Source organism: Epinephelus fuscoguttatus, linkage group LG8, assembly GCF_011397635.1.
Source record: "Epinephelus fuscoguttatus linkage group LG8, E.fuscoguttatus.final_Chr_v1".
Lineage (NCBI taxonomy): Eukaryota > Metazoa > Chordata > Actinopteri > Perciformes > Serranidae > Epinephelus > Epinephelus fuscoguttatus.
In genome coordinates, this window is record NC_064759.1 from 23914566 (window position 1) to 23934632 (window position 20067).

The window sequence follows — 20067 nt, forward strand, 5'->3', positions numbered from 1 at the left end:
AAGAGAACAGTCAAAACATTATATTGTAGATTAAGTCTATCCAGTGCTACTACAGAGAATAGGGCAGGACAACTATCCAAAAAATATGAGCCATGGATTTTCTGCAGCTACTAAAACTGCCATAAACATTTGCATCCAGGGACAATGCAAAGCGATGAGTCAGACTGGAATGGAAACGCTTATATTAATATGCATGTGCCTGGATGTCATCGGAGATCTCTTAAAAAGACACTCGCACCAGGCCCTGAGGCTCAGAGTGCACTGAACAGATTGTGGCGGACATTCTAGGCCACCTAAGTACATGTTACATTGTGTTTGATCATCTCATGCGACTGTACAATGGCCATGTTTTCTTAGTTTACACTGCCCCCTGGTGGAGAGACGGGAACTTTTCACAAGTATGTTGCTGACTTGGCTCAACAGAGACTAGTCTGCAAAAAACAAAACAAAACAAAAATAAAAAACTGGCTAAATGTTAATTTCTTTTAAACCCTTTGTATGTATTAAAATTGCACTGTAATTAAAATTCTTACGTCTCCTCTACACTGACACTTTGCTGATACACAGTGCAATCTGGGTACATATATGAGTACTTTGAGTCTGAAAATAAAAACACATCATGTTGAAAGATCAAATTACTAGTTAAACATTAATTATTTGTTGTGCGTGTTAGAGGGAATCCCCGCCAATGCTACTCTAGGTTAATAGAGTGCTGTAAGGCCTACTGGGAGCATGTGTTTACAAGAGATAAAGACGTGTTTGCGTCCAGATGCCTCAGGGTGACACGGTCAGACTACCCCTCCCAAAACTAGTTTGGTGTGGGGCATCAGCAGGTCAGCGACAGCAGTGTGCCATAATTTAAGCTACTATTCTCTATTCTCCAGATCTGTTTGATGCCGAACATTAAAAAGGCTGTCATGCATTTTTATGACTCATTTATAAAATAATGATAATAAAATAAAGTACTAGCTTTTTCTGGGATATGGTGAGATAGTCATGGGTGAGAAATAGTGGTCACTTCTCCTACGCAAGCAAACAGAAAATCATGGTAGAAAAAAAATTGAACCAAGGAGTGCATTTAAAAGATAAAGAGGCAGTCTGCACTCAGATCCCAGAAGGGAACGACACGTCAGATAATAATAATCAAGAATTAATATTTATTAGGTTCTATAAAGACTGATGGCTTCATAGAATGGTTGCATAAATATAAATGAAATGTGCCGTGCAGCTTCAGCTGAGAGCAGAACTGTTTAATTATAATTATAAGTCATATTCTAGAAGATGGTGGGGGGCTCATTTAAATATATATTTGATGAGGTAAAATCATTCTTATTGTGAGTGTAGTGGGTGCAAAACATCACTGCAGTAGCCTACAAACAAGCCTGATACGCAATGGGATCATTACTAAAACAGCTCCTTTGTTACACTTGCACTCGGGCTGCAATGATTACGACTAATCGATGACAAATCAACTATTAAAATAATCAGTGACTATTTTAGTAGTCGACTAATCGGTTTGAGTCATCTTTCATAGTAGCCCAAAATGCTCTTATTGCAGCTTCTTATGTTCAAATATTGGCAGCTTTACACACTCTCCCATGACGGTGAGCTAAAACCCTTTGGCGTGAGTACAAAACAAGACATTAGATGACATAATTTTGGGGTTTGGGAGAAACAGGCTGACATTGTTCAACATTTTAACATATTTTTCGATAAAATGATGAGTCGACTAATCGAAGAAATAATCGACAGATTAGTCAACAATGAAAATAATCATTAGTTGCAGCCCTATTGTGCACTTTTTGCAAACAAATTAAAAAGTAATTGTTACTCACATACATGCAGGAGGTCATCGTAGATGGCAAGGACAATCCCAGACCAGGTCAGAGAGATGGAGAGAGGGAAAAGAGTGTGTCAGTTCATGAAAATACAAAATTTATGTACAATAGTTTATACAATTATCTCAAATAAATGACAGAACATAATCAATGGGATGTAAAGTGCTCAGGTGAGCCTTTATTTTGCATAATAAATCAGGCTACCTAATAAAAAATGCACACACAGCTGATGGGCCAGAATATGAAAACTAATAGCGTTTAAAAGTGTAGCATGTAGTGCTAGCATCCTTTGGTAAGAGGTAGCTAACCATGTTATAGTTGACCTTTATCAGATGCTAAAGTCAAAAATAACTTCGGTTTCCCTCTAAATTTCTACGTCTGTTATCAGCATAATAAACATACCAATATAGTTGACATAGGATAACCTACCTGTTTAGCTTTGACTGTTGTGTTGTTTATGATAAATAAGCTAGGTATCTTTGCTTTATAAAGTATTTAAAGGCCCATTGTCTCTGGGTAAGTGAAGGCAACATCTTAAGAAACCTCTGGAGGACATTTATGACTATTATAATCATAAACTCGACAGACTACAGTAGCTAGGTGTCCTGTTTGTTATTCCCCAGGTAGGCTAGCAGCACAAACATGCCTGACCTCGTCGTGTTTGACTTAATCCCTCTAAATACAGAGCGGTGAACTCTCCACGAACCGCCGCCGCCGTCGCGAGGAGACGGGAAATGAAGAAGGTCGCGGGACAAGGTGTGTAAATGTAAATAGGACAGCAGCAGCAGCAGCGTGTGAGCGGGCCGAGTCATACCTGAGCACACCGGTGTCTCCTCCTGCCTGTTTCCTCCACCGTCACTTTGTTGCCATAATTCCGGTGTTTCCCCTCGGAACAAGTTGGAGACTATCGCTTAGGTTTCCACAGAGAGGCGGTGTCGCAGTTACAATGACGAAGCACTAAGTAGTGATGGGTGGAGATCAGAGGTGGGTGCGTTACTAAAAAACTAGAGGTGGACGGAGTGAAGAAGCAAATACTGCGTTACACGTTAAAGTCCAGCATTCAGACATTTACTGTAGTAGTTAGAAAGTGTCAGCATCAAAATGTATTTACAGTAGGCGTCACCTGACTGTTTATTATATCCTGCTTTTATTTTCACTGTTCTCAGGTGCAATGTCACTATGTGCCAAACTCTGCAATTCCTATAGCCTACTTACAGCGTTCATGAGGCTGTCAATTTATTATATTTTGCTTTTTTACTGTTTACTTAGCCTATTGTATTGCTCTGTGTTTTATTTTACTGTTTACTTATTATATTGCTCTGTGATTTGTTTTTTTACTGTTTACTTATTATATTACTCTGTGTTTTATTTTACTGTTTACTTATTATATTGCTCTGTTTTGTAATTTATTTTACTGTTTACTTATTATATTGCTCTGTTTTGTAATTTATTTTACTGTTTACTTATTATATTGATCGGTTTTGTAATATATTTTACTGTTAACTTATTATATTGCTGTTTTTAACGGTTTAAATGTTATATTGCTCTGTGTTCATTTACTATGTACTTACTACTTGCTGTTTTTTTACTGCTCACTTATACTTTTTTAAAAACTTTTTACTAAATTATATTGCTGTTTTTTTTTTTACTGTTTCTTGTTATATTGCTGTTTCTTTTATTTTTTATTGTTTACTTGCTCTGTGTTATTTACTGTGTACTTATTATTTGCTGTTTTTTTACTGCTCAATTATTATATTACTCTGTGGGTTTTTTTTTTTACTTTTTACTTATACTGCTCTGTTTTTTACTGTTTCCTTATGATACTGCCTTGCATTTTTACTGTTAAGCCTAATTATTAGACGGACCTGTATTTTTATTTATTTCTTTGTTTATTGATGTGTACTTATATTGCCCTTTGTTTTTTATTGTTTACTCTTATATTTCTCTGTGTTTTCTAGTGTTTGCTTATTATATTGCTCTGTATTTTTCACTGTTAGGCTAATTATTACACTGACTTTATTTTGCCGATTTGTACTTATTATATTGCTATGTGGGTTTAAGGCATATCTTATATTCTCTTTTCTTTTCTTAAAATTCAATGTACTCATTATGCAGAGTGGTCCATTTCATAATAATGTATAAGTGGCTTATAATCAGTATTGCATTAACGTGTACATCCCTTTAATGGTGCAGCTGGTAAAGGTAGAGCTGATTTTAACTACTTAATATATGCTAACCTACTGTTGGGTATTTCAATCTATAGTAATAGCTGACATTGTCATTTAAGAGTTGATTGTATTTTGTGTTTATAATCTGAATCCACACAGGAGCAAGAAAGTAAATCTTTGAAATTAATGTAGTGGAGTCAAGGCACACTTGACAGTAAAAGTATAAAGCAGCAAAAAGTAGAATTGGAATTACTCGTGTTAATGTAGGCCTACCTCAAAACTGTACTTAAGTACAATCATGGATGGATAACTGAATGGGTCTACTGGGCATAGGCCCTATAGGCCAAAGTGTCAGGGGCCCACCTGGCCTTCACCTGCAAAATGTCACTCGCACTGACCAGAAGAGACTCAAAATGATTACAAAGAGATTCAATGAAACTGCATAGAGACACAAAGCCACAAAAATATTCATAACAACAACAAAAAAAGAGGCAACACCACCACAAAGTCTGTGTGTCTTGCTCTTGTCTAGGAAAGGTGGTGGTGCCTTTTGCATATCTGTGCCCTTGGGCCGTCTCATAATCCGCCCATGAGTACAGTACTGGAGTAAACGTACTTACTTACTATCCACCACTGTTAAAAACCTCACAGATTACTCGCTACTTCTTATTTTAAAGACAAATGACATACTGGCAGTCTCTTATGAAGCAATATACAACATGACTTATCCTTACACATGCCAATATATATTCTGTTCACCAAAGGTGAGTAAGGTACTGTATGGTTCCTACAGCACAGTGTTGTGTTTGGGTGAAGTAATCCAAAATGCCTCTACACAGATGGAGCTGCACTTAAGGGAGCATTAACAGAACAGTGTTCATTTTCACACAAAGCATTCCTTAACAAAATGTCCCCTTAGTGCAGAACAGGTGCAGCTCTCCTGCTGTATGTGTTTACCTGCGTAGTTTCAGTATCAGAGTCTGGGTATCAGAGGAATGTGTGGTTAGAGATTAAGCCTCTCATCAACCACTGCCAACTTTGTGTGTGAGTCCTAAAGTAAACTTTCACAGGCAGTCTGATATCAGCAAAATCACATGTGGAGTCATGATGTTCCACACGGGGGCGCTGTTGTGGGTGTGTGGAGGTTGAGTTGGAGATATCTGTTATTTATTTTTAGGGAAACACTTTGCAACACAGTAGACATATTTCTACAGTCAAAAAGCAACAAAACACAACCTAATTAACTAGTTACTGTAACAAGTAGTTGCTGAATGAAAAAGAACCAAGGATTGATAGATTTGTTTTAGGCCTATTGGTTTGTTCTTAGATGATCGCCTTCTTCATGATCTCAGGTGTCATGTAGCCTAACGAGTAAGTGACTAATCATTACTTTCTTTTAGTTTCTATTTTTGTGGCCGTGTAAAATAAAGTATCCTTAAAGACCCTGTCTTCTAAAAAAATATATATTTTGCTTTTGGTTACTTCACTTGAATGTTGGACATAGGATAAATTGGAAACATACGCATATTTATAGATAAGAGTGTAGTAAAGGAGCAATTTACAGGTCCAGTGCGTAGGATTTAGTGACATCTAGTGGTGACTTTGCACAATGGAAACTTCTCCTGTATGCCAAGCGTGTAGAAGAATACGGTGGCCACTGTGTAAACACGAAAACGCGAATGGCCCTACCTCGAGCCAGGATTTGGTTTGTCCATTCTGGGCTACTAAAGTGGCAGCCTCCGTGGAAGAGGACCCGCTCTGTGTGTAGATATAAACAGCTAATTCTAAGAAAACACGACGATTCTTATTTTAATTATAAACAAATGAAAGCATAGTTACGAATATTATACACCACTTCTACCAATAGAGGCTGCTAAATCCTACACACTGGACCTTTAAATATTTTTTTTTTTTACTTTTTTTGGTGTGGAAAATCTATATTAGACACAAACGATTATTCCAAAAAGAGTATTTTTTTTAATTATTTTTTTTTTTACATGTTTACATATTACATAATCTTTAAATTCATGGTGGCCTTAGCATAACTTTCCACTTGTGTGTCCCCTCAAGCAAAGTATACACAAATCCCAGCTATAGCTCCATTCGATTACCCCTGGATATCTCCTTTTAAAATGTGTGAATTCCCAGAAGGTGCAACACGCCTCTGCCTGGCAGCTGCCACAGCTGGAACATCTGTCTCAGTGTTACCTCAAAACACAGAGGCCAGTGTTGGCACTTTCCCAGTGGGTTAGTCGAATATATCTGGCCTTAAAGGTGTACATTTAGTAGCCTATTGTACTTTCGTAAAGTTGGAGGACTCAAGAGATCCAAGATATCCTCAATCAGATAGATAGATAGATAGATCGATAGATAGATAGATAGACCCCAAAATATTTCCTTTCAGCTTTCACAGCGTGTTCTCACACTTGAGGAAAACACCTCTTATCCTTTATCGTGCTGAGCAGCAAGGATCCACCCAGCTGTGTGTTGAACATAACTCCAGCCTTCTGGATGAAGATAAGAGCAACTGTCATCACCAACACACAGCAGCACAGCACAAACACACGCATAATACCACTGTGTGAAACTTGGCCAGCTGAAGACAACATGTTGCCCCCTGTTGAATGTTGCTATAATAGTTTCCTGCAGGTATTCTGCTACCAACTTGAGAAATCATATATACATAGATGAACCTAGGCCTGTTAATTCTACATTGAAAATGAGACAAAGATATGTCAGACAATAAAGACATAAAGACAATTTAATGTCATTTGTGTGAAGACAGAATAAAACCATATAGAGTATTTTCATAATTTTGTGAGACTATAAGTGTGTTTTAGTTTTTCCCCTAAGTTTATTGTCAAAATGATCATTTATAGCCTAATTTAAGTTGAATGCACTGATCTGTGTGAACAATGGAGCTGAGATCAGTTCCCAGTGAGAGCAGCGCAATGCTCCCCCATTATGTTTCACCAGGAAGACAGCAGAGCGGGTAGAATAGCGACAGACCTCACAGGGAATAAGAGCTGCTGAACTCGCCGACTTAAAGACTGAAGTTATGAGTTTAATATGGCTGATAAGGGTCCGTTTTTAACGTCATGTATTATTTTCTACTTGTCGATCGGGGCCGCGATATTCCAGATTCTCGAGGAGCCAAACTGGAAATCAGCCAGAGAGGAATATATCCTACAGAAGGAAAGGATTTTGAGGAACTATGGCTGCTTGACAAAAGAAAGTCTGGATGAGATTATACAGGTATGGATCTGTTTGGAGATGTGTGACAGACATAAAAATAAATCTGTAAGAGAGACGTTTTCTGTTTACCATAAAGAAGGTGAGTTTCACCAGCTTTCTGTGCGCAATTTTGGGTGATTGACCAACTAACTCAGCTCCCATCAACTCTCCTAAAGCTATTGTATAAAAGTAATTAAGTCAAACAGCTCTTTATTACACCGTGTTTCTATAGACAAAGTATATTAGAGCATAGACATTGTGAAAAAAGGGAAACTTGTCGCCTTTACACGTCAGGACGCACAGAACCTGTTTTTCCTGATTAGGAATCAACAACCAGATCAGGTGTCAAGGAAACAGCAAAAATTTTATTCTGTCCATTTGATCACGCATGTTCCCATTAAAGTTGTGAGCATTCATGGTTGTTCCAGCACATGGAGGAGTGCTGAGCGTGAAGGTGCATGTCTCAGTGCTACACCTCAAATATTTGAATGTTTGCGCAAGGTGTGTCCGCGTTAATGGCAGCGCGAGTTTCACTGTTGACAAAAGTTTAAAATCAGCCACAATGAAGGTTTTTCAATGAGTTTGTTACCGGTGTTGTAAAGGGGAGGGTAGTAACGGAAGTGACAGTAGTTTGTGAATGGGTTTTTATTGAGGCTTTATTGTGTTTACTCGGCCAGGTTGTGTCAGATGCTGCGGGCCAAGGTGTGACCATCACCGGGGAGAAACATCTCAACACGTGGGACTGGGGGAACTCTGTCATCTTTGCTGCTACTATTGTCACCACTATAGGTTTGTATCGCTTCTACAGTGTTTGGCACTAATATAACCATCTTATAATAGGCTAATAACATTATATAGTGTTAGCTGATTCCACTCACTACTTATTTGCTACCAGCCATAAGTGGTGGAAGGTAACTAAGTGCAGTTTTGAGGTAGGCTACTTTGATTTACATGAGTATTTCTATTACTCCACTACATGTCAGATGGAAATATTTTACTTTCTACGCCGCTACATATATCTTACAGCTATATAGATTAAGATTTAACAAACAAAACACATGATCAGTAGTGTGTTTTAGATTAAACTAACAATATATGAAGGAGTTTAAATGAGCTCCACCTCCACCAGCTGTAACATTACAATGCTGCTCATGATATGTATAATATGATTGACGCTATATCAGATTTTATTACATCTTATTACATTATTTATCATGGCCAAGAGTTCACAATAATGATATTATTGTGATATCTATAGAAATTTGAAATAAATACTGCTCTCAGTCAAATCTTTAACCTTTTGCTTTAGTAAAGGATATGAGTACTTCTTCCACCTCTGTTAGCCAATTCATGAATTCATTTTGCAAAGACAAAAAGACAGAAAAAGCTCAATGCCACTTTGTAATAGGATAAATGTTTTGTCACATTGATTATTAAGACAAAAACAACTTTAGCCAGCTTTTGAAATCATCTGACGATTGATTAAAAATTGCGAAACCCACACCCCTAATTCATGAATTACTGTCATTAATAAGTGCAGGTTTGATGGTTTACAATGGTAAAATATACTGTATATGTTTTTTGAAAGAAGAAAAAAATATTCTGCAGTTGCAAAGATGGAGCAGTGCACTGGAGAGGTGTTCCTGCAATATTAATACCTAAGCAAGTTAACAAGATAAAGCCTGTAACACTACAGGATGATACAGTGTCCATCTTTTCAATCTTGCAGACTTTATTTTCCATTAATAAAGGACTAATACATGACTTATTATTATTATTTCTACCTTTACAAAATATTCCTTATATTTCTCAGGTTATGGTAATGTTGCTCCGAAGACTAAAGGTGGTCGTGTGTTCTGCATCCTGTACGGTCTGTGTGGGATCCCCCTGTGTCTGGTATGGATAAGCGAGCTGGGTTCGTTCTTCGGAGACCGGGCCAAACGTTTGTCCCAGGTTATGATCCGTAAAGGCATTTCAGTGGTAAGAAACTTGCTGAAAGCTGTTAGTATTTGCCTTAATGCTGTGTTTCTACTGATATTAGATGAAGATGTTCTGTATTTTCTCCCCTCTGTCAGAAAAAGGTCCAGTTAACCTGTACAGTCTTATTCCTGTTATGGGGGCTGATCGTGCACCTGGTGATCCCTCCATTTATTTTCATGTCTCTGGAAGGGTGGAGCTACTTAGAAGGCCTCTACTTCTCTTTCATCACTCTCACTACAGTTGGTTTTGGAGATTATGTGGCAGGTTTGTTTGATTTATGGCATTATGTAAGTCAGTTAATCTCAGGTTAATGTTTATCTGAGGTTTTGTTAAGTCCTTTGTTATGAATGTCACATTGGTGCACTGACTCTCATTTCAGGAGTAAATCCAAACATGGACTACCCCAGACTGTACAGAGTGTTTGCAGAGTTATGGATCTACATGGGCCTGGCCTGGCTGTCTCTGTTCTTCAGCTGGAACGTCCACATGGTGGTGAAAGCTCACAAGGTGCTAAAGAAAAGAAGACACAGGCACAGACGCTTCTACGACGAGGAACCCCCGCCCGAAGAGGAGAAGCACAGCCCAGGAATAAAGCCGGACGTCATCGACATCTTCAACTTCCTATCAGAGAAGGACGACGACGACTACAGCACTGTCATCAAGGAGATAGGAACCACAGCAAGTAGAAAGCCTGCAGACAACATAAATCGCTCCAAGAGCTGCAGTGACATCTTGGTCACTAACATCCAGACCCTGGATCGCTCGCCGCGGCACAGACGCATGATCAGCATCAGTGAAGTGTTCATGAACGCAGAGGCCGTCGTGCACAAAGATGAACACAAGGTGCATCCTCTGAGTCCTCTAATAAAAGAAAGCAGCGAAGACCCTGAACCTGCAGAGTGCGTGAAGACGGACAAAGAGGAAAACAAGGACAGTCCTGAATCTGATTCAGAGACTGCGGGTATCAACTTCACTGTAGCTCCTGAGAATGCTACAGAGGAGGAAAGGGTACAGCATCCTGATGGTGGTGGAGGGACTAGATTTACAATATCAAAGGTTGTAGAGGAAGATTTGTTAGTTGATAAGGATGAAAAAGGGTAAAAGATCTTCTCTAAAAGTCCTTTACTTTTACCAGAAATGTGGAAATAGTGTTGTGTGAAGGAGTTTTAGATGAAAATATTATAAATACTGTAATGTATAAAAAACAAAGTGCATTTCATAAAAATGATTCTAAATGAATGTTAGACAGTATACTGCTTTAAAATGACATGCACTCAGTGAGCCATCAGGTAAAATACTACTCTTCGTTTGCAAATTGTGAATCAAGATTTTATTTATTTTTCCTCCTATATCCATCCATCGCTTTTCTTACAACATTTCTATTCTTGATGACCCTCGATGCAGAACGCAGATTATTTCAAATCACAATACAGGGCTTTGTGGAAAACAGAGCCAATTAGCAACTTCCCCTCGTAGGGAACTGCTACAGAGGAGGCCTGGAGCACGTGGCCCTTATCAGCGTACTCCTGGGTCACCACAGGCTGCACTGAGTGAATGTTCTTGATCCGGATGACCTGAAGGAAAACAGGAATAAAGTCATCAGGCAAATTAAATAACAATTGTGATGCCCGTCATCAGGATTTTGGCTGACCGGGGAGGGTCAGCTGAATATGCTTACCAGGGTCCATAGGGTGTAAAAAAAAATTGCACTCTGTCTTTTCCTAAACACTTTCCTTGAACTCGATGGAAAAAGTCATGAGGTCAGGGAAAGATGGAAAGACTTGATAAGGACTAATGATCCACCCGAGGTCAACCGTGGTGCTGAGAGAATGAATATAATCCCACTGCACTTACACTAAGTTACATAATTATGCAACTGCATTTTGTTATTGATATCGCTCTGCTGTGGTGAAACTAGTGTTCCAAAGATGGACTATTAAAAACACATTTTAGATACTTCGCCCTGTGTGTTCTTACCATGCTGAAAATACTACTTCATTACCAAGGTTGGAGGGAATGGTTAATCATGCTCACCTTCCTGTCCACTCATATTAACTTATCCTTTGTTTGCCTGAAAGGCACGTCATTTTAAATGTTGCTGAGGGAACTGTGGAAAGACTTTATCGCCTTTCCTTTTGTAAAGGATGATCAAGTGTACCCTTTGCTAAAGGATACAAGAAAGGAAGCACCTTCAGCATGTATAGAATTCAGCCAGCTCTTATCATGGCTGACACTTTGATACTTCCAGCTCATTTCACTCAGTGAGAAAAAAAAAAGATTATTTGATTATTTGTTCATTCTGTCATCCTGTTTTGCTTTTGTACATCAGCACCTCCACAGCTGACATGACACATAACCACATTGCTCGCATTGTTGTTATTGCTGATCTAAACTCTCTTGTTCATTTGTGTTGACCTTAATAAATTATATTTGTTTTAAGAATAACCTTGCGTGGACTCTCTCCTTGTCACATTCCCTGAGCCTGTTTGTGACCCAAAGTTGAAATATAATTTCATAAAAAAACAACAACAAACAAACAAACAAAACCACTAACCTCAGAGCCTGGTGGATCTTCAGGGTTATACGGTGAGATTTTCACAGCATTTGGGTGACAACCCAGCCATAAGTCACCTGTCCTGTGGTCCACCTCGATGTTATCGCAGAGTGACCCAACAGCTACAGACTGGTTGGAAACATCAGAGTATGTACAGTAAACTGATAATTATATTCTGTCCTCTGGATATACTGATACATACGTGTAGAATAAAGCATGTATGAGCATTGTTTTTAGGATTGTGTGTTTGTTTTTGTTTTTTTGCGGGTAGCACAGTGGTGCAGGTTCGAACCTCTGGCCAGCTAGGGCCGTTCTGCATGGAGTTTGCATGTTCACATATCAGTGTGGCTTTTCTCTGGGTCCTCTAGCCAAAGGTAAGAACGTGAGTGTGAATTGTGCCTGGCTCTGTGTCAGCTCTGTGAAATGAATAGCACTCTCACATCTGTATGTTAAATATGAAGTTACAGCCAGCAGATGGTTAGCATAGCTTAGTATAAAAAGTGGAAACAGCTTACCTGGCTCTGTCCAAATGTAATAAAATCCACCTACTAACACCTCCAAAGCTCATTAACCAACACATTATACCATGTGACTTTAACAAGTCAAACACTGAAGTGGAAAAACAAAGATTTGGGGTTTTACTGAGGGGTTTCTGGTCTTTATGGAAAGCTAAGTTCATTGGTTGCTGGCTGTAGCTTCATATTCAGCTGATGGTAGAGTCGCAAAATTGAACTGTTCCTTTAATTTTTTTTTGTTGAAAATAGGAAAACACTGTATTACCTTAAGATGCACCAATTGTTCGCCTTCTCGTCTCTCATAAACCTTAATCTCATGGTTGATAATATCTGAAACATAAATATACCTGAAAAAGAAAAAGATTCCTGTTTCATTATTTTAGCATTGCAAATGAAACATATTACTGTGCAAATACATTCAGTAAAACATGCATATTCAGTGACTGCTAAAATGAATTGAGAAAACCGTTTGTCAGGTGATATGTTGATGCCGTTCCCAGACAGGATGCCACTGGCTGCCACCCGCACTTCCTTTGGACTGTAGTACACCACATCACACCAGTGGAGACCCAGCAGCACAGTCACAAAGTGGAGCACCTTGTTGGTAAAGGAGTGATCGTTTGTGGCGTAGAAGCTTTCCACTCCGACTGCAACAATGTCGTTTACACTGAAAGACAAGATGAATCAGATAAAACGCCACAGAGACTGTGAGATGTAAAATGTGCGATACTGCGAAGGGTTAATATGTACATACCTGTGGAGTAATGGATGGGTGATGGTTTTTAGATGCACAAGCGTGTTCTCTTCAACAAAATGAAAGATCTCCACTTGGCTTTTGTGCTGAGGGTGGTTGACAACAAACAGGTACACAGAGTCATCTGCAAACAAAGAGCAATGTGCTGTGTGTCGTCATTATTCTCCTCCTTCACCTTTAGAATATGAAAATAATAGGTTGAATAAACATGACTTTCTGTTAGCGTTTCACTCGTGTTCTGTTATAACTGTTGAGTCATTGCAATTATATTATTAAGTTTTACTTAAGGTTTACATCCGTAAGATTTCAGATTGATTTGATGACACTTGTGGTTACTATGGTAACAGCAAGTGTGGTTTAACACTAGAAAGATTCTAGAAAATAACTTTTTTTCTCATTTTTGTAGTCACATTTTTGATGAGCGATTGCGGTCAACCGTAACCCCTGTGACAAGCACACTGTGTTTCCTGTGGGTCCTTCATAATAAAAGCCACCCTGTGTTTGTCCAATTGATGTCTTTACATTTGAGGCAACATCAGGAGCATCAGGTTAACATCAGTAACTTAAGACAGCTTTAAGACTGGATTACATACTGCATTCCTGTGAATCAAATCCCCTGTATGTGTGAAGACTATTTTAACCCCTTGTGGGAATGGCGGACTCCGCCACTACCAATCAAAGCTACAATACCAGAGGTAATTACTGAATATAAATACACTAAATGAGTGCTGCTGAAGAAATGTAGGCCATAAATAAAAGCTCAAATCTGGTTTGATTTTTAATGAAATTTTATACATTCTAACTAAAAATTGTTTTCTTATTGTTCATTCCTATTATAATTTGTTTTTCCTTATTTTATCATTTTTTTTAGGGCTGTCAAAGTTATGCGTTGATGACGAGTTCATCAAATAACTTTTATTGCCACAATTTTTTTTGATGCACAGTTAATGTACGTACATTCTGTAATTATGACCTTTGGCCCAGCTCATAGTTTGGGGAATCAGGAAGCGATGAGGCAGTAACATTGTAGATGGCAAGCAGAGACAGACCTCTGTGAGCAGAAATAGATTAAGAAAGGTGTCTTTTAAATATCAAGTTCAGCTTAAAGCTCTGCTGATGGTTCTCTCGACAAGACCAAAGTTATTCACATGTATTGTTGATGTGAATCGAGTCACCACCTGAGTAGGTTGAGCTGCTTAAAAAAACAGGAGGTGTTTAGTTAACCTTTACAAGTGTAAAGTTGGACAAAACATTATGTTAGTATTACAAAGTTTAATGTCACATTCAGGTCATTATGTCCATCTGTTGTTGCTTGTTTACCACGGTAAGCTTTCAGCATATTTTTTGAGCATGCAGAACCTTTGAGGTTATTCTGGAGAATATTCTGAACAGTCTTTGTGATGATTTTGGATTGCTGCAGTAATAATAAACATTCATTCGCATAAAACAAGCATATTTGTCAACTCCCATGTTGATAAGAGTATCAAAAACTTGAAAATATCCCTTTAAGGAACATTTAGAACAGATTAAAATGTGCTATTAATTGCAATTAAATATTTTAATCAATTGACAGCCCTAATTATTTTTATTATGTTCTTCCCTATAAACCGCTAAAATTTGCTAAATCAAAAACTATTCTAAAAGAGCTAAGAAACCATGAATAAAAGAGATTTTCCAGGGGCACAGTTTTAAAATCCAAAACCACTATATCTTCAGTCTATTTCCATATTTTTCTGGGCAAAACACACACAAAAAATCCTCCAAAGTCTGCTAAGTAATATAAATAAAACCCAAATTCTTACTTGCATATATGAATGCAGGTCTCCTCCATCTATTTTTATCTTCTTTTTTTTTTTAATGAAAGTATATTGGGTTACCTCGTCACCAGTAAATTACAAACTAGTGCACATGAGTTTTGCTCACCAATCTGCTTTACCACAAAGGACCGTATTACTGTATATGCTCAGGGCTTTGTTGCATGAGTCAACAAATTCTTTGCCAGGTACTTTCAAGGAAATCTGTGGTTGTACAGTAACTACCAGTTTCCCATTCTGGTCCTTGCTCTCTAATTTACTTATTATACATATAACATTTTGCCTTATCATGCATCATGAGGTCCTGAAGGAGAAGCGGAGAGCTTGTAACTCTGGAAACAAGGAGGAACTGAAGGCCATGCAGAAGGAGCTACGGAGAAGCATCAGGTGGGGAAAGGATGGATTTAAAAAGAAGATGGAGGAACAGCTGCAGCAGAGCGACGTCAGCGGAGTCTGGAGAGGTCTGAAAACCATCTCAGGACACAAACAACCAGACTCCCAGGCCAGAGGTGACCAGCAGTGGGTGAATGATCTGAGTCTGTTCCTCAATAGATTTAGATCAGTCTGCCCCGCCCCTGGCCCAGACATCACGGCTGCAACTCCACTCATCCTGACATTCGCCTTCTGGCCCACCTACACTCCTGGCACACTGCTTCGACACCTCCCCCACCTCTGCTCCCCCGGACATCTCAACACCCCCCACTCCTCCCCCCACCTCATCACTCCCCCCCCCAAGCACACAGCCCCCCTGCTCCAGCTTGTCCTTCACTACCTGTCAGGTGAGAGATCAGCTGAGGAGGATAAAGACGAGGAAGGCTGCGGGTCCAGATGGCATCAGCTCCAGGCTCCTGAAGTCCTGCGCAGACCAACTGTGCGGGATAGTTGAAATCATCTTCAACCTGAGCCTGAGGCTGGGGAGAGTACCACAGCTGTGGAAGACATCCAGCGTGGTACCCGTGCCCAAGACTCTGCACCCCAAGGACTTCAGCAGCTTCAGACTGGTGGCATTACCATTGCACCTCATGAAGACTCTGGAGCGCCTGGTCCTGTCTCGTCTCCGCCCCGCATTAGGCCCTTCAATGGACCCGCTGCAGTTTGCCTACCAGCCTGGCATTGGGGTGGACGATGCCGTCATCTTCCTCCTGCACAGAGCTCTTTCCCACCTGGAGAAGCCTGGAAGCTCTGTGAGAATCGTGTTCTTTGATTTCTCCAGTGCTTTCAACACCATACAGTCTGCGCTTCTGAGGGACAAACTGGAGCACATAGGGGTGGCTAATCACCTCACATCCTGGATCCTGGACTACCTCACGGAACGGCCGCAGCATGTCAGGACCCAGGATTGTGTATCAGACTTGGTTGTCTGCAGTACGGGGGCCCCGCAGGGGATGGTGCTGGCACCGTTCCTTTTCACCCTCTACACTGCAGACTTTTCATACCACACCCCCACCTGTCATCTGCAGAAGTTCTCTGACGACTCTGCCATCGTCAGCCTCATCACAGATGGGGACGACAGGGAGTACAGAGAACTGAACCAGGACTTTGTGGACTGGTGCCTGAGGAACCACCTTCAGATCAACGCGGGAAAAACCAAAGAGCTGATGGTGGATTTCCGCAGGCGCAGACTCCTCCCCCCAACATCGGTGAACATTCAGGGAAAGGACATTGAGATGGTGACATCTTATAAGTACCTGGGTGTTCATCTTAACAATAAACTGGGCTGGACCAATCACATAACAGCACTGTACAGGAAAGGCCATAGCAGACTCTACCTGCTGAGGCGGCTCAGGTCTTTTGGAGTGCATGGGGCGCTCCTGAAGACCTTCTTTGACACTGTGGTGGCATCAGCCATCTTTTACGGAGTAGTCTGCTGGGGCAGCAGCGTCTCGGCTGCTGACAGGAAGAGACTGGACAAGCTGATCAAGAAGGCCAGCTCTGCCCTGGGATGCTCTCTGGACTCTGTGCAGGTGGAGGGAGAAAGGAGGATGACAGCCAAGCTGTCATCTCTGAGGACTAATGACTCCCATCCTCTGCAGGAGGAGATAAAAGTTCTGGAGAGCTCCTTCAGCGATAGACTGATTCACCCAAAGTGTGTGAAGGAACGCTATCGCAGGTCCTTCCTGCCTGCTGCTGTCAGGCTACATAACCAGCACTGCTCACAGTAGACTGCACCATGGACACTTTATTGACACTATGGACACTTTATGGACACCACAGCTGTCTGCTGTTTTGCACATACAATCACTTGCACTAGATGTGCTCCCTTTATCCACTGCTCATTTTTTGCTCATTTTCATTCACTGCTGCTCATTATTATCCACTTCCTATTATTTTCATTATTATTATTATTATTGTTATTTATCACCGTCTCTTGTATTTTTGTACTTATTTGCACGTTTTTTAAGTTTCATTTTGAAATCTTTAATCTGACTCTTTCTCCTTGACTGCTGTAACACTGGAATTTCTCAATTATGGGATCAATAAAGCTGCATCTTATCTTATCTTATCTTAACATTTTGCCTTTATTGTTCTTCAACAGAACAGAGTGAGCAGCAGAGACTCACTCCCAGTCTGTTTTATTTGGCATTACATCAGCGCTCACCATAACTATAGTGCCTTACAGACATCTTTTGATGTGAAGAAACTGGCATTTTGTTTTTGCTTTTACTGTCTTTTCCAGTCATTTTTCGTACCATTTGGACAAAGACTTGTGTTTCCAGTGTTAAAGTATATACAGGAAACTGGTTGTTTAAATGTTAAAAATGACAAGGAGCATCAGCATTCATAACCTATCATCTAAAAGATACCCTTTGGGACCAGTGTACTGTATATTTTAACCTCAGACTATTCAACATCTTACTTGTTGAATGACTTGTGTAATAGCTGAATTGAAAAATAAGATATTTTACGGGAAACAAGAAGCACATGAGAGGGTATGATTAAAGTCATATGCCTTCACAACAATCAGTGAGAGGTATGTGAGATGTCAATATTTTTTAATCATTTTCTTCAAATTAATTGTGACATTTGAATGAAATAATTTTCTCTGTTCTATAGTAGAGATGTTGCACTTGATTTGTACTTTACCTGCTTCATCGATGTACACACTGATGCCATGTGGGTTGAAATCGGTGAGGTCCAGCTCTCCTTTGATTTGCAGCTCAACTGGAGTTGGTTTCGGGTGCAGCAGATCCATAATGTAGATTTTCCCTGGTTCATCGGAGAATGAAGGTAATCCAGGATATTTCAGGCCCTGAAATGGGAGGCACTGTGTGTAAGGTGTTGGTGCAGATCTGCTTTATGATACATTTTAAACTGTATACCCACAATTTAACATCATGGATTATCTAAGGAAACTGCACTGATGCAGTTTCCTTAGTTAATGCTAAAATGTTGACATACTGTGCTCAGGAAGGCCAGTCCATCTTTGAGTACTGTGATATCCTCTGCTCCATATTCTGCACCAAACAAAACCAAAATGGTTATACTTCTCAGTTCTAATATTACCGCAGTGTTGACCTTTGACCTACTGTCAGTAACCTGGACTTCAAACTCTTCATCATGTGAGATAACATTTGACACAGACATCCACCAACTCAAGAAACGTGTTTAAATTACAGAACATTTGACAATGTAAATCCCACAATTAAGACAAGGACATGGGCATGAAGTTAAGAGTACCTACCAATATTCTGTAAATAATGACAGTTGAGATGTTTCACAGGTATTTCTCTAAAAGCAAGGACCATTTCCCTGCAGAGAAAATAAAATATGGCAGAACCTTTCATAGCACAACAAAGCAGAACCTGAAATCTACCATTATTTATTTATGTTTCATTAGTGCAACTTGGTTACTGTTAAATTTGTAGAATTTGTCCTCTTCCTGCTTTCCTTCACTTTATCTTTAAAACTACCACAGTGTGCAACAACTGTCCACACATAGAAGACATACAACTGAACCCCAACTCTACCACCATATATGGATTCCAAAAAATACTTACTTCACTTTAAGAAACCGGTGTCCAATGAAAGCTGCAAAGGCAGCAACAACAGCAGCAACCAGCACTTTCTTCATGGCAGCCATGTTTGAGGAACTTTTAGACTGCACTTACAAGGCTACACCAAAGATGGAGCCAGAGTGCTTACCCAAGAAGAACCAATGTACATTTCTCAAATCAGAAGTGAATTCTCCAAACTACTTCTTCAATCCTCACTTCATCTAGACACTGATGCACATCATCAAAGCAACAAATTGCAATTGCAATTATGATGAAAATTATTATGTTCAATTATCTGCTGTTCCCTACATTAAATAAACTGCTTTTATCATGTTGATTAAAATGTTTTGAGTAGTTTTACCCTCAAAAGCATCTTAGTTTATTGTAAAAGTAACTACTGGCTGATCCAGTTGACATGATATGTCGAGCCTATTTTTTCTGTGAGACTTTTTTGTAAATGTGTCACAAGTAGCCCAACCCCAATCTTGATTTTCACTAATGAAGGCAGATACGTGAAGCATTAGATCAAGCAGTTCTCTAAAATAGCTCACAGGTCAGGAGGTGCACAGAGAGTGAAAAGTTGTTCCCCATACAGCACTGCATGTACAGTTCTGCCTACAGGGTGTTTCTTATATTTACATTTCTAATTGTGTGCTATGGAGTAAAACAGTCTTGTCTTTTTGCAATCTGTATCACAATGACATGATGTCAATAAATTACAGTACGAACAATAAAGTCATAAATGTTAAATCACGTTCGGCCTCTTGAAATCAATCTCACACATCTGGTAATGATTAACTTTGTGATGTTGAAACTGATATATGCCACACAGAGGAGGAGCAGCCTTCTGCACTGGTACAGATTTTCTTGATTGCTATGACATGCTTAAAGAAATTGAGATCCACTTGGTCTTCATCACACACACACACACACACACACACACACACACACACACACACACACACACATACACACACACACACACACACACACACACACACACACACACACACACACACACACACACAACACAACACAACACACATCTCACAGAAAGACCCTGAACTCACCTGGATTAACTGGGTTAAACAAAAGGAAAACTTCTACTCAAAATAACTTGCACAATTGTAAATCCCTAATACACTTGTGTGAAACTCCTTTTCATAACTCTTTTATCAGCAACCAGTCCTTTTTCATCTGTAAAAGATGCCACCT

At 39.6% G+C, this 20067-nt stretch overlaps 3 protein-coding genes across 3 annotated transcripts in view; 1 reads left to right on the forward strand and 2 right to left on the reverse strand.

Annotated features, from left to right (window-relative positions):
• Positions 1 to 1961, reverse strand: part of LOC125893948 (uncharacterized) — a 42061-nt gene extending 40100 nt beyond the window's left edge. Inside the window, exon 1 of the mRNA XM_049584966.1 lies at positions 1836 to 1961. The gene's annotated coding sequence lies outside the window, so the exon portion shown is untranslated. The remainder of the gene's footprint in view (positions 1 to 1835) is intronic.
• A 5026-nt stretch (positions 1962 to 6987) lies between these two features.
• On the forward strand, positions 6988 to 11665 carry LOC125893637 (potassium channel subfamily K member 5-like). The gene is made up of 5 exons (XM_049584409.1): positions 6988 to 7261; positions 7918 to 8029; positions 9054 to 9220; positions 9316 to 9484; positions 9600 to 11665. Exons 1-5 carry the CDS (start codon positions 7076 to 7078, stop codon positions 10319 to 10321), a joined length of 1356 nt encoding a protein of 451 aa, XP_049440366.1. The 5' UTR covers positions 6988 to 7075; the 3' UTR covers positions 10322 to 11665.
• On the reverse strand, positions 10633 to 18949 carry LOC125893638 (serum paraoxonase/arylesterase 2-like). Its single transcript, XM_049584410.1, has 9 exons — positions 18856 to 18949; positions 18540 to 18607; positions 18257 to 18312; positions 17942 to 18107; positions 13044 to 13167; positions 12756 to 12956; positions 12555 to 12636; positions 11775 to 11903; positions 10633 to 10794 (listed from the first exon to the last, which is right to left on the reverse strand). The coding sequence occupies exons 1-9, from the start codon at positions 18936 to 18938 to the stop codon at positions 10633 to 10635; spliced, it is 1071 nt and encodes a 356-aa protein (XP_049440367.1). The 5' UTR covers positions 18939 to 18949.
• Positions 18950 to 20067: the final 1118 nt, after the last annotated feature.

Excerpts from the sequence above, each read along its gene's own strand:
- LOC125893638 (XM_049584410.1), bottom strand. The coding sequence starts at position 18,938 with ATGGCTGCCATGAAGAAAGTGCTGGTTGCTGCTGTTGTTGCTGCCTTT. Across the intron at positions 12,957-13,043 it reads ACCCATCCATTACTCCACAG|TGTAAACGACATTGTTGCAG; the intron begins GTATGTACATAT and ends CTTGTCTTTCAG. Across the intron at positions 10,795-11,774 it reads AAGATCCACCAGGCTCTGAG|GTCATCCGGATCAAGAACAT; the intron begins GTTAGTGGTTTT and ends GTTTTCCTTCAG.
- LOC125893637 (XM_049584409.1), top strand. The coding sequence starts at position 7,076 with ATGGCTGATAAGGGTCCGTTTTTAACGTCATGTATTATTTTCTACTTG. Across the intron at positions 7,262-7,917 it reads GTCTGGATGAGATTATACAG|GTTGTGTCAGATGCTGCGGG; the intron begins GTATGGATCTGT and ends TTACTCGGCCAG. Across the intron at positions 9,221-9,315 it reads TCCGTAAAGGCATTTCAGTG|AAAAAGGTCCAGTTAACCTG; the intron begins GTAAGAAACTTG and ends CCCCTCTGTCAG.